Consider the following 14756-nt stretch of genomic DNA (forward strand, 5'->3'; position numbering starts at 1 on the left):
AAGGGTGGAATTTGCGGCCCTGTAGGTTGGATCACTATAAAAAAAAATTAATATTAAACTAACGAATTGAAGTATGAGAATGTGGATTTCGGTAAAATACAATTACGAATTCTAAAGCCACAACATGTAAAGTGCCTAAATCATAGTTGTCTTCATATAACTCGTTAGGTTCATATAACTCGATTGATCTCAATATAATTATCATATTTATTTTTACATAATGTAACTTTTGGTATAATTCACGACATTTTTTAAAGGTAAGCTTTTCCATTTATTACATGGAAAATAAAACGATATATGAAAGATGCCCACAAAAAAATATGGATATCACACGGTCCTAGAAAACCCAAAATTAATTCCGAATCAATTGACGGAAAGATTCAAAAATATAAACTTCAACCACTGTATAGCAGTAGTTGAACAATTTTGAGCACCGACGGAAATAGGAGAAATAAATGCGGACCGCAAAAATTAATTAAATGATTAAAAAAATAATTAAATGGAAGAAATGGTTCTTCCCCCCCCCCTTTCCATGCCAGTAGCACGAATTGGCAATGTCCTTGAATAAAAAAGAACGTGAGAAATAACGTTTAAATGTTAATCTATTAAAGTCATTTTCCTAAAATGTTTTTACCATGTGTTTCAATATGGATGAACATTCGGTTTCAGACACAACATAGATAGCAAAATAAAGTATCCAGCCAGCTGATAAAAAAATGCACATTCGTGGTTCTGTCATGCGACGGACGAAATAATTTGCGGACCGAGGAAATAGAAAAAATAAGAAAAAACATTTTGTGAAAAAACCGCAAATTCATTTTCCTAATTTAATTGCAAAAAATAAATAGAAATTATTTGAGGAAAAGCTAAAAAACTGATAAATAGGAGAAATAATTTCAGGACCGGAAAAAAATTCGCATACTTTTTGACGGCTAAGTCAGAATTAAAAACAAATATGGAGACGTATAATATTTAATTAAATCTAAAATTATGCAGTAGCTACATGAATTGGTGAAAATGTTTCATGGGACGTGGCTGGAAATATCAACGGACCAGAAATAGTCCGCAAATCAGCATTGAAGAACACTGCCCGCACAGTCCGCACATTAAGCTAAATAACGCACGATGGAACATATACATTTATCCACAGTGAAGAATTTCATCGAATAGAAAGTTTATCTGGAACGCCGAATGCGAGGGATCATCACAATCCCTACGAAAATAATTTAAACAAAAGTGAAACATATATTTTAGATATTTCTATTTCGCTAATGGACAAAAAAGAACTCATAAACAGAAACACAAAAGTTAAAAGAAAAATAATTTTTTTTGAAAGAGATCAATTCTCTTTTATAACAGGAAAAAAAAACAACAAGCAAGACAATGTATTTAGTCACAATTCAGTACTTTATCAGAATTATATTTTTTCCCCCGCCATTTTTTTTTTTGTATTAAACAAGAAAATAACTCAAAGGCGAATTATTTAAAAGAAAACAGAAAAACAGTTTTTGTTCTGTAGAAAATTGAGACGGAGGAAATATAAAACCCTTCGTTATAAATTTCCATGCATATACGATGTTTTTCCTTCTTAAGACACTTTCTCTCAATAGTTTTTGCGCAATCAATATTTAATTTAATGTTCTAAGACACCGAAACATTGCTTATAAGAAAGGAGAAACGTGAAACAAAAGAACATGACCCGAGGGCCATGACGCATGAATACGAAATAATAATAATAATAATAATAGTAACAATAATAAGAAAAACCCGAAGAAATAAGACAAGTTAAGCTCACTCACCTACATATATACAAAAAAAAACAACACAAGAGTGTTTTTTAAAAATAAACTCCCGGATGATGTGCGTAAACTCGTATATGTATGTGTGTGTATTTGTACGTCTTGAGACTTTCTTAAGATGAAAAAAAATAAATTTTTGAATGTTAGCCAAAGAAACTGCTCTTTTAATGTGCGCCAAGTGCAAATTCTCTGCTTTTTCCCCTAAGAATAACAAAATAATCCCGAAACAAAACAAAATAATTAAAAATATTAATAAAAGGAATGAATAATATATATCTCTGCTATTAAAAAAATTATTAATACTATTTAAATGCATATATATATATATATACATCGTCTTATTATATATACAATAAATTAACATTTTCTTTTTGACTTTTCGATTAGCGTATCGTTAAAATTCCCTTTTGTTTCGGATGATAATTAAAATGATGATAATCGTTTATTAATGCGATTGTTTTATTTAAATTTTATCATACAAATGTGTTAATTTATTTATGTATTTTTTTTTGTTTTGTTCATCATTGGGAATTTAACTGGTAAGGGAATACAAGTTTAGAAAAATTTGAATAATATTCGTGAATAATAATCGTAATATTTGATTTTTTTAGAAATATTATCAGAATCTTCAAAAATTTCTGAAAAGTTCTAATTTAGGGAATCTTTTATTTCTTATGCGTTTCATCAATAATATAAATACTACTATTCTGAAAACTACTGAACACGAATTTTTTTATATTATTTGAATAAACGAAAATTTTTGCGTTGGATTTAATACATTCTCATTTTTTATGCAATAAATTATGATTTCGTGGCGTTGTATTTGTATTTGTATTTGTATTTCCTTTTGACTTTTCAATTAGAGTGTCGCTAAAATTTTCTTATGTTTCTGATGAGTGTTAACAGGTTGATAATCGTTTATTATTGCGAGTGTTTTATTTCAGTTGTGCCCTAGAGATGTGTTAATTCATTTACTTATGTATTTTTTAGATTTCTTTTATTTATTTTTGAATTTTATGATTATGAAACGCTAGTTCAGAAAAATATGAGTAATATTCATCGATAATAATCGTAATCAAATATTTGATTTCTTTTTAAAAATATTATCAGAAAGTAACAGAATTTCTCAGTACTGATTTAGTAATTCTTTTATTACGTATGCATTCCATCAAATAATAAATGCTAAATTAATTAATTAATGTACATTAAATATTAAAAAAATAAATGAATAATGTCTCTGTTATTGATGTAAATATTATTTAAAAATTTTGTATCTTCTTATTATATATACAATAATGTGAAATTTTTCCTTTGACTTTTCGATTAGCTTATAGTTAAAATTCCCTTTTGTTTCTAATGATTATTAAAAATGATGATAATCGTTTATTAATGCAATTGTTTTATTTCAATTATGCATACAAGTTTTATAATTTATTTATTTATGTACTTATTAGATAGTTTTTGTTTACTTGAGAATTTAACCATCATGGAATACGGGTTTAGAAAAATATTCGCGAATAATAATCGTTGTTGAATATTCGTTGTTTTTTCGAAATATTATCAGAATACTTAAACATTTCTGAGAAGTACTAATTTAGTGATTCTTCTATTTCCTATGTATTTCATCAAATAATAAATATTGCCTCCATGGACACCAATGAAATTTAAGATTTAAATTACTTAATGCACATTAAATATTTAGAAAAAAAAAAGAATCAAAAATATTTATGTTATTGATATCAATATTATGTAAATGGATATCCTCTCATTATTTATACAATAATTACAACTTTCTTTTGACTTTTCAATTTGCGTATCGTTAAAATTCCTTTTATTCCTTATGTAGGATTTTTATTGTTAAATATTACATAGAAATATTGCCAGGAAATTTGAAAATTTATGAACTGTACTAATTTGATGATTTTTTTTATTAAATATGCATTTCATCACATAATAAATAGTGGATACGAATGAAATTTACGGTTTGAATTAATTTTATGAATATTAAAATTTAAAAAAAAATTGTGATTGATAACAACTATATTATGGAAATATCCTTTCATTATTTATACATAAATTGAAATTTTCTTTCGAATTTTCGATTTGGATATCGTTAAACTTCCCTTTTGTTTCTAATAATTATTAAACGGCAACTAATTATTGGTTAATGCGGTTGTGTTGTTTCAATTATACCATGAAAATGTAATTCACTAATTTTATTAATATTTTATTTAGATTTTTTTATATTTCTGAATTTATTTTGTTTCATGCAATATGAGTTCACAAAAATGTGAATAATTTTTTATTTGCTTCAATTAAAATAATAATCGTAATTGAATACTTGATTCCTTATAATGAAATTTTTGATGTAAATTTAAAAATTTAAGGAAAATACTGATTTATAGGGATTTGTTTTATTATGTGTGTCCGGAGTCTTCAACTTCTTAAACGTTGAGGGCAAAAAAAAAGTTCCCATGATCCCGGGGGGGCCAAGAAGTCATATATCTAGGTTAACACAGTGGTTTCTAACTGGGTGGGCTTAACAGATCCCAGCACTCTTAAAGAAACAGGGAGGATAAATAATATTAAAAAAAATTGTCTATTCTGAGATTATTGTTTTTTTCCCATTAAATATCAATTTTCATAATTTCTGTGAAAATATTTTTTTCAATAATTTTAGTCACACATTCTCTCATTAATTCTGAATTACACCTTTCAAATCACAATACAAATACAAAGCCACAACAGGCAAAATGCCCAACGATGCGGCTGAGAAAAAGTTTCCCATAACAAATATGGATGTCATATATATATATATATAATACAGCAACCTTATTAAAATGCAGTTGCAAAAACCAGAAACAATATATATACATGACATTCAATATTGTATATACGTGACATTACTTATGAAATCACACTTCTCACTAATTCCAAAACTGGAATATTCTTCAATAAGAATAGAAAATATAGGTAATAAACTTTCAGCAACTTTTTCAAATTTATTTCTCGTCAATTCTAAAATTATTTCTCGTTAATTTTGAGACTGTTTCTCTGTTCTGACATTTTCCCTGAAAGCAACTTTCAATTGAACTTTAAAGGTAGTTTTTTAAATGCGCTCTAAAATTGATTTTGCAATTACTTCTTTCACCAATTCTAGAATACTTTCCTTTATTCAGCATTTCTATGTTAACTTGTAAATCCTTCTTATCGGTCGGCTCCTGTTAAAAGCTTTGAGGGCCACGCGTGACCATGTATTGGAAGGCTCTGATGTATGATCATTTCATCAAGTGATAATTTCTGCATGCGAATGAAATTTATATATTCGTAATATTTATGTGCAACGTGGTTTTAAATTTATACATGAATAACTTTTTAAATACTTGATTGTAGGATTTATATCTAAATTTTCATGATGGATTGAGATAGACAGTACATAGAACTGTTCGGATTTTTCTTTGATGTACTGAGATTGAGTACATTTGATCTATATCGGCGATCACTAAAAATTTATGTCACATGATTTATCATTTGCCATAAACTTACACCGGGTAGAATCTAACATAAATCAATCCACTCTACCCAGAGATATTTGTTGGAGAAAAATAAGAGGATAAAAAAGGATGAAAAGAAGTGATTTTTCCCCAACTTTTAGGAAAAATTGAGCCTAGAGAAAACGTCAGCTGTCGATTTCTCATGGGAAATCGAAAAAAAAAAAAAATGGAAATGCTTATTTCTAGTTATTTCCAACGAGAAAATCCCACCGTTGTTTGCAAATATGCAATTTCAAAGCTTACAGGTTACCTTTGTAAATATTAAAAGGCAAAGAAATAAATTTTTAAACGCAACTCCTTCGATCGAAAATATTCCATGTTCATTTGGTTCAGCATCACTTAATTTAAACGAGTATATTGGACCTGTATATTAATATGCAGGTTGTCCTGTAAGTCCTAATTCGGTCTCTATCTCATTCACCGTTGTTAGAGGTATAGTTTTTAATTTAAAAAAAATGTTCAGAATGTGTTCAGAGATCACTCTGCACCAGTTTCGAGAGTGGAAATATAGTGTGTTATAAAATAAAAAAAAAATCAAATTTTTATACGGTCTCCCTGTCCTATAACTTTCAATTGAAAAGTTGTTGCCCTGTATATCCTCGGGAAAACTACTACTACTAAACCACACATGCACCTCGTCCATATTCCTTTGCGGAACCTCTACGAAATGGTACATGTTGGAACGTGCGTGTACGTGTAGTGAAACCTGATGTGAAGTTTGTTTCTAGGTAATGCTTGTTATATGTGTAGTGCTGCCATCTGCCCCCAGCTTTTCTAACTATGAGTGAAGTATAATGATTGAATAATTTATCGTTGTAGGCTTGTTGCTCTTTGTGGCGAGACTTTTTAATGGGGAGATCGGCTCGCATTTGCACCTCGAAGTTGAGAACCACAGGAAACCAACTTCAGCCGACCACCACTGTGGCGACGGTGAGGTTCGAACCCGGATCTTCGAGATGTCAGTTTGTCCCCATGACCAATCGACCACCACAGCGACTCCTTGGGAAAACCGAAAAACAAAATTCCATGCGATATTCGTCGAGAAATTTGAATTCAGAAAAAGGAGGAAAGTTGGGGAAGAACAGCATAAATGAGGAAAATAAACATTGTCTACTTGCATATGCTGTTATTTCCCGTTTTTAAAATTAAAATATGTCAGCGAATATTGCACTCAAGAACACGAAATTTCTTTTGTTGGCCTCACGAAAAACAGGAAAACAACTTTGTAATTGGTATTCCAACAGTATAATAATTTAGATTTTTTGTGGAACACTATATTTTCAAAGAAGAGTTGATCAACTTTGCCCAAGGATATTGAGAAGACACCAACGAATAAGGCAAATACACGAAAAATAAAAGTAGAAGTCCTAATGCATTTCAACACCAATGGGTGCCATCTTCAGAGGAAAATTTAACCACTAGTCACACGCTGACCGAGTTTCCCACTTGGGTTGAATACCAAATCTTCACGCTCGGTTGCTCAGCGGAAGAAGTACGTCTGTTCAGTTCAAACGTCGTGGTCAGAATGAGCTGTGAGCCTGCGTGAGATACTAATGCAGCGTCCTGATTGGACATTGCGAAATAGTGATATCCGATTGGTCTATTCGAATTTTCTTGTAATTCCCGCTCGAAAAGTGGCTTAAATGGCTTAAATTAATTTCGAATAAGAACTGATAATTATTTATTATTCTGATAATTATTTCAGAAAAAGAAATGAAATTTTATTCAATTGTAAAATAAAGATAGAGATGATAGTACGGTATATACAGACAAAGAGAGAGAGTGCGTGATTTCAATAAAAATAAATGAGGTTTTATAGAAATCACTTCAGTATTTTCGCTTCGCCAATGAATTTTGTATCTTGGTCTTAGTCCATATTTTATGTACATGAATTTTTATTTTCGTGCAGTTAATTTAAAAGCAGAGAGATGAAAATAAATACCAGATAAGGAAAAATATGCAAGAACCCATACCTCTCTACGACAAACGGTTGATGTCTGAAATCGGACTTACAGGACACCCTGTATATTTTAAACAATAGTCCAACGTTGATGAAAATGATATTTGGCGATTGAATATAACAAAATTTCAATTTTGAAGAAAACTTTGGGAAAAGAAATTTCATTTCCCACTTCAAAATATCTTGGATTGGAAAAAAAATCAGAACACACAAATGGAGCAAATACTTGCGAATTACGAATATAAGAGAAATGATATTAGCCTGAGGCTATTTCTCGGGCTTTAATTAGGTTTCTCCATGTATGTGCCTGGCAAGTTGGCTCTTCACTCATTCAGTTCTTAGCTTAAATGATTAAGCATCATCAGTTCCATGGTGAGAGTGCAAACTCGTGGTTTGGCAAAACTCCTTCCGTTTTCTTATCCGAAGGCATTATTGGGTCCGAAATCCAATTTGAAAATTAAAACCGAGTATAGCACTTTAATGAATTTCATTATTTGAGAGAAATAAGTCTTTAAGCATATAAGAAGAGAGAATCTCGAAATGCATATCTTCTAAACATTCTCAACCCACGGCATGGCGTGGAAAAATATGGCGTACAAATTTATTTAATGTGTTAATTCGCAACCTTAAACGTAATTTTCTAAAAAAATTAATTAAGCGACACATTTCTAGGCACTTTAAGTGACCCGTTGCACATTTCAACGCCACTCAAGAGCTCCGCGACATATTTACAGATCACTTGACGGAAACGCGGCACAGTTCCAAAGCGCTTGAGTCACTAGCGATAACGTTAGTGCCCCCTAAAGCCAGGTTTTCCTAGAAGCAGGTATCTACAGCGCGCGTGCAGCGTGAAAACTCTGATTGGTCAAAATTACCTAAATTTACAGTTTCTAACCAATCAGCGTTTTTACGCTGACACACTACGCAGAAATTCTACTCCTAGGAAAACCCAGCTTAAGCACGATTTCGGAGCATTTAAGCGGTCCGCAACTCATTTCCAGTGACCTGTGATGCATGTACATATCACTTCAGCGACACACGGTACATTCCCAGCTCACTTAAGTGATGCGCGGTACATTAAGATACCGCTTGAGTGATCCATGTGGTGTGGTTTCTTAGCATTCAACTCATTTGTACCGGCTATACTCATTTGAGTACAGCTTCACAAGGAAGCGTATGTTTCAAATTTTTTTGGAAAACGTGCTCGTTGGCATAAATGTGTTAAGTGGCTTGCGACACATTTTCAGATGTTTTAAATGACCCGTGGAACATTTAAAAATCACTCAAGTCACCCACGGCACATTCCGAGATCACTTGAGTGATCGGTGGCATATTTGGAGATCATTTGAGCGTACTGCGGGTGCACATTTACAAATCACTTGAGTAACCCGCGGTGCTGTTCCAAATCAGTTAACGAAGCAATCCTCAACACATTTTCAAATTAGTGGAGTGGTCCGCGATCTGCAATAATATTTTTTAAAAAAACGAAAGATTCAGCATGGGTGCTGAATCATTTGGAATTTTTCTTCATATTCATCAAATTCACCAATTACACTAGGGTATTATGCCTATTCACAGATAAAGACTGTGAATTTCAAGTATTTATCAAATTTACAAACGGTACTTGGTAATCGATTATTGTATAGCACCCTTAAATCTGATACGGTTTCCAGTATTAATCAAATTTACCAATGACGCTTGGGTATTATGCATAATCTCCGGTAAAATTGATAATTGTTTAGTATTTATCATATTTACCGACAACACTTGTGATTATGTGTATTCACCGGTAAAAATGATAATTCAATTTATCAAACTTTCCAAGGCGATTGGTAAGTATGCATAATAACCGGTTATTATGTATAATAATAGATTTATATCACATTTAGCGTGACATATACATAACTGACTTAATACCATTGTAATTGTACGGGAGTTTACAGTTAATAGCGAAACGGAATATGTTCGCATTGCCTGATCTTATGTAAATCAAAATACAATTTAACCGAAATTTAAAATTTTTGTTTTCAACCCTGTGGTCCCGTAGTTCAAATATACATGACGAATGCATGTTTAAACCCCCTTCCCCCAACATTAAACCAATTTCTTTTCTAAATGTTTTTAGTATTTCATAAAATACATCTTTTTGGGGCATTTTCAGTAAAAAATACGGCTATAAAATATATTTCAGTTTCAATTAATGGCGGGCGTGGTATTCATGAAGCATCCATCTTCACGTGATATTTACTTCGTTTAAAAAAAAAAAAAATGTTTATTTATTCTTCTGACATGAATCCAAACATTATGAAAAGTGGAAAAAGGAGAAAATGATGTTAAATAATAATAAAAATATGAGTTTAATGATAATAATAAGTAATTATCATGTAAATTATTAGGTATAGATAATTTTAGTTCCAACTATTAAACACCAGAGAAAAATTAGGCGAATACTGTTTTTCAAACAATTGGTTGATACATAATAAATTATCTAACTTAGTACTTCATTTTCTTCCGTCACTAGATGAAGTCTTAAACCTCCCGAAATTGACACCGGTTAAGTGAATTATTTATTAGTGTCCTGTCGGAATACCAAGAAAAAATCGGTAAAGTTTATAGTCGTGTACGTGAATAACAGCACTGAACTTTATTCGTGTTTATCTTCAACCACTGTCTAAATAAGGGGAAAATGAATTTTCCAGCTCAAAATATGTAAAAAAGTAAAATAATTTCACTCCTCTAGTAAACACCTGAACAATATTATAGAATAACTAATTAATAGAATAATTAATTAATGGAAGTAAATATGAAATATTTCTTTAAATGAAACAATTTGATTGTGTTTTTCATGACCGTCCATATTATGTAAGTAGATATTGTTTTTTAAAATATATAAATGAATTTATTAACTGTTTTATAAATATATTTTAGATTTTTTTTAAATTTTTAAATTTTTTAAATTTTTTTTCGACACCTTCCACAACTCCGATATATTACCATAGACTGGGTTTCTGGACAGTTTGAAATATAAAGTTATTACAGTAGAGCCTTCTGATAACGGGACCAACCATTGGACATCAATAGGACCAAAACTTTTGTCTACTAACGGGGAGCTTCCGCAATGGGTGAGGTATGATACGCAGTGGAACCTGGTTTATACGACGCGAAGTTTTGTTGTGGTCGCAGTTGGTTCTTACATGTTACTGTGTGTAAAAGTGATTCAGCGGTGGTTAAGCATAATCATCAAAAAAAAGGTTTGATTAAATATCACTACATTTATTACTTTTCCAACGATTATGCATAATACTCAATTAAAGTTGGAAATACTGATAGATACAACAAAATGTATAACCTTTCTTCTCTTCGTTAAACCAATTATTTATTTTTACCCGTACATGATACGCGCACTACACAAATTCTGCAATACAAATTAAATTAAAATTAAATTAAGTTTGAAGAAGAACTAAACGTTTATAACAACATTATCAGTTATGCTGGCTTTTTTTTCACACGTATCAACCACCAAAACCAACATTACCATTCGGAATCAGCATCCTGGACCATAGTTATGTCCAGTATCAAGTAATTAATGGACGGATTATCATATCCACCAATACGAGCTTGGGATTATGCATAATATCTGTTGAATATGATAAATTCTTGATTTATGAACAAAATTCGCAAATTAGAGATAAGAAAAAAAAATTAGAGCTTACTTTTAGTTTTAGATTTTACTGTCCGCTAACGGGGAGTAGCATACATTAAAGCCCTTTTCCACAGGACTACGGATCAGAAAAGTGTCCGTTAACGGGAGTTTCCACTGTATATGGAATGTAGGTTCGGAAAATATGAGTAACTTTATTTAGTCAATTAAAAAAAAAACAATCGTGATGAAATATTTGGTTTTAAAATGAAAATTTCTATCCAAATTCGAATTCGATATATATATATATATATATAAATAATCGGCAATTAAAATATTCGAATATTTTAATTGCCGATTATTTGCCATTAAAAGCACGTAACTGAACACTCTCAGTTCCAACACTACACAGAAATTATTTTTCTAATTCTAGCGCAACTTAATCAAAGACCAAATTTTAAATCAAGAAAACGTAATTCTCGCAGTAACTTACAGTTTTCATAAAGCAGCTCGAAACTACTGTGTTAACAAATTACCCAAGCTTCTTACGATTTGTCGGCTGGTGGGATAACTGATCCATTCGTAGATGAATTATTATGAAAATCCAGGCTTTCATCGATGGAACCTAATTTGTTCGACTTAGCTAATATGAATCAACAAAATTTGCATGGACGTAAATCACGCGATATCGCGTTCGCTACGAGCAACAGATTCCGGGAAAATTCATGTTAGTTAATCTATAAGAGTCCTGAACATTTTTGAAATCCGTACTGTAGGTTACGATAAATGTGATTAAAGTGGCTATTATGCATAATCGCCGAGCATTTTGGTAAGTTTGATAAACATCCCTAAATTTATCACTCTTACCGACTATTATGCATAGTACCCAAATGCAGTAAGTAAAAAAAATTTGATATTTTTTTCCTATATTAATCACTTTTACCAGCGATTATGCATAGTACCCAAGCGTAGCGTCGTTGGTATGATAAATCGTACTATATGATGTTGTCTATACATGATGATTCACACATATATTGTATTATTACATCGGGGTACGATAGTAAAGTTTGTTGTAATTATATCGGGATCGGACATATTATGCATTCATCACACTACGAAATTCACCAATTGCACTAGGGTATTATGCCTATTCACAGATAAAGACTGTAAATTTAAAGTATTTATCAAATTTACAAACGGTACTTGGTAATCGATTATTGTATAAGCGCCCTTAAATCTGATACGGTTTTCAGTATTAATAAAATTTACCAACGACGCTTGGGTATTATGCATAATCTCCGGTAAAAGTGATAATTTTTAGTAATTATCATATTTACCAACAACACTTGGGATTATGTGTATTCACCGGTAAAAGTGATAATTAAATTTATCAAACTTTCCAAGGCGAAGTATGCATAATAACCGGTTATTATGTATAATAATAGATTTATCACATTTAGCGTGACATATACATAACTGAATTAATACCATTGTAAATGTACGGGAGTTTACAGTAAAAAGCGAAACGGAAAATTCTCGTATGGGCTGATCTTATGTAAATTAAAACGCAATTTAACCGAAGTTTAAAATTTTTGTTTTCAACCCTCTGGTCCCGTAGTTCAAATATACATGACGAATGCATGTTGAACTCCCCACCCCTCCCCCAACATTATACCAATTTCTTTGCTAAATGTTTTTAGTATTTTATAAAATACATCTTTTGAAGCATTTTCAGTAAAAAATACGGCTATATAATAATAAACATAATACTTTTTGTCTAGAAAGCGTTCATGGCTTATTGGTGTCATTTTTTCAGAGTTGGCTGAAATTGATACGTGGTCAGAATTTTTATAAAATTGCATCAAATTCGAGATATTGGAAATTGATTCGAGTCAAAAAGTATTCGTCTTTGGTAGGAAAGATTTTATATGTTTATAGATAACATTAGAATCAAGTCAAACTGGATATTTTATCCCCCATTAATCATTTGGCTAATTAAAAAATCCACTCTAATCAATTTAATTGCGGTGTTAATGAACTGTTTCAATGAAAAATATAATAATAGCACCAATTTTTACCCGTTTTTCTGAAACAAACATTTTGTTTCAATATCTTTGTAATGCTAGGGAACCATAGAGGGTAAAACTGATTGATTTTAATGAAAAATAAATTAAAATTCATCATTTTATATGTGAGTACTACATCAAGTACGAATTTGGGTTTATATACTCACGCAAGTTGCTCGCAGCGAGTGATCTTTGGAATAAAAATCCAAAAGCAATCCATAAATGCGTCCAAATCGGTAAACACTTTATCACTGAGTATCTTCTGAGCACACGCCGATAAGGTTCACGTAAATCCAAGCTGTTTGGAGAGAATCCCGAACGGTTTTGGAACTTCGCTAACATGACACTGCACATTTCTCTATGATCAATTTTAAAGAGAAAAATCCATTCGCACAATCTCCCAGAAATAAACACCGATTCTTTCGAGCAGTTCCCACTCTTTTTTTTGCTCCTCAGGATCGCGATTCAATAAAATTCATTTTTTTTCGGCCGAAATATAACAAACACGACACCCTCTAAACGAATAAATAATTATATTTTACCAAACATTTTTGTCAGGAGAGATTGAATCGCGGCCTAATGTCAACGAGAATAGAAATTTCCAAACTTTCCAGCTGATTTTAAGTCCTTATAATCCATACTTCTTCAGTCTCTTCTTAAAAAAATCGAATTCAGTCTTTCTGTCATTTCGAAAATCAGTGTCCCTGACATCATATACACATAATTTTGCTCCATATACTTGCAGTATTCATAGTACTCTTCACCGACACGAGATCCATCGAAGGAAATTTCCATCCGCATTCAACCGGTGTCCTCCAGCAAGAGGCATTTCACATCTTATAGCGGATTCTTTATAATTATTAAACCTTATATTCCTTTGAATATTCTATTTCAATTTCTCAGAGACATAAAAAAGAATCTGAATCGAAATAATTGGTTATAGGCATCCACAAACTGACACAGAACCACACACACATGGGATGTTGCAGATCGTGCAACACGGGCAGATTGATGATGATAATTCAGCTGCCGGAGAGAGAAGACACAGGCCACACTATCTATTTTTTTTTTCGCCCTCTAACTTTCACTAACTACTACTGTAGAGCTTCTTCGTCCAACAACATCCGTGCTGGAATCTCCAGCAAGAAAGGAGCCCAACAGCAGCATACCATCACTCTAGAAAAAGTGAGGTAGGCGAGAGGAGAAAAGAGAGATTTTGTATGGAGAGAGAGATGGCGCTATATGGCATCATGTGCGCGTGTGGGAAGTGAGAGCGCGCGCCCGCGAACGCTCTCCTAAAAACTCTCGCTGTCAAAAAACAGAGTCGGGCTCATTCTCATTCTATATGGCACGACGACGGTGATCCGTTCGGTTCCGAAATTCATATGTTCTCCCAAATTTTAATTATGATTTTCAGTTAATTTTAAATTTCTAGAGATAAGTCTTTGATTTGAAATTGAAATCTTAAGGCTTCAAAAATTTTTTAAAACAAAAATATTGATTTCCAAAAGGTTATGTATATGGTACGGTAAATGTGATAAAATGCATGCTTACTAACCGTCTTGATAAGTTTTATAAATTTATATTTTTTTACCGGTGACGATGAATAATACCCAAATTTTGATAAATACTGAAAACGAATTATCACGTTTATCTTTGATTATGCATAATACCTAAAAGTCGTTAGTGAATTTTATAATACTAATAATTATTTAATAACTCTTAGAAAAGTTATTT

General features: G+C 31.6%; 1 protein-coding gene across 3 annotated transcripts in view; it reads right to left on the reverse strand.

Annotated features, from left to right (window-relative positions):
- LOC149077040 (protein eva-1-like) overlaps positions 1 to 14206 on the reverse strand; it is a 165611-nt gene extending 151405 nt beyond the window's left edge. The window contains exon 1 of one of the 3 annotated variants that reach the window (XM_089244778.1): positions 13187 to 14206. In XM_089244778.1, the coding sequence (XP_089100904.1) occupies positions 13187 to 13373 (187 nt within the window). In that variant the 5' untranslated portion in view covers positions 13374 to 14206. The remainder of the gene's footprint in view (positions 1 to 13186) is intronic. The other 2 variants (XM_089244780.1, XM_089244779.1) reach the window with 2 other exon arrangements.
- Positions 14207 to 14756: the final 550 nt, after the last annotated feature.

The sequence above is a fragment of the Pholcus phalangioides genome, unplaced genomic scaffold (genome assembly GCF_987345545.1).
Source record: "Pholcus phalangioides strain wild (caught in Gottingen) unplaced genomic scaffold, Ppha-v1.0 ptg000015l_1, whole genome shotgun sequence".
Lineage (NCBI taxonomy): Eukaryota > Metazoa > Arthropoda > Arachnida > Araneae > Pholcidae > Pholcus > Pholcus phalangioides.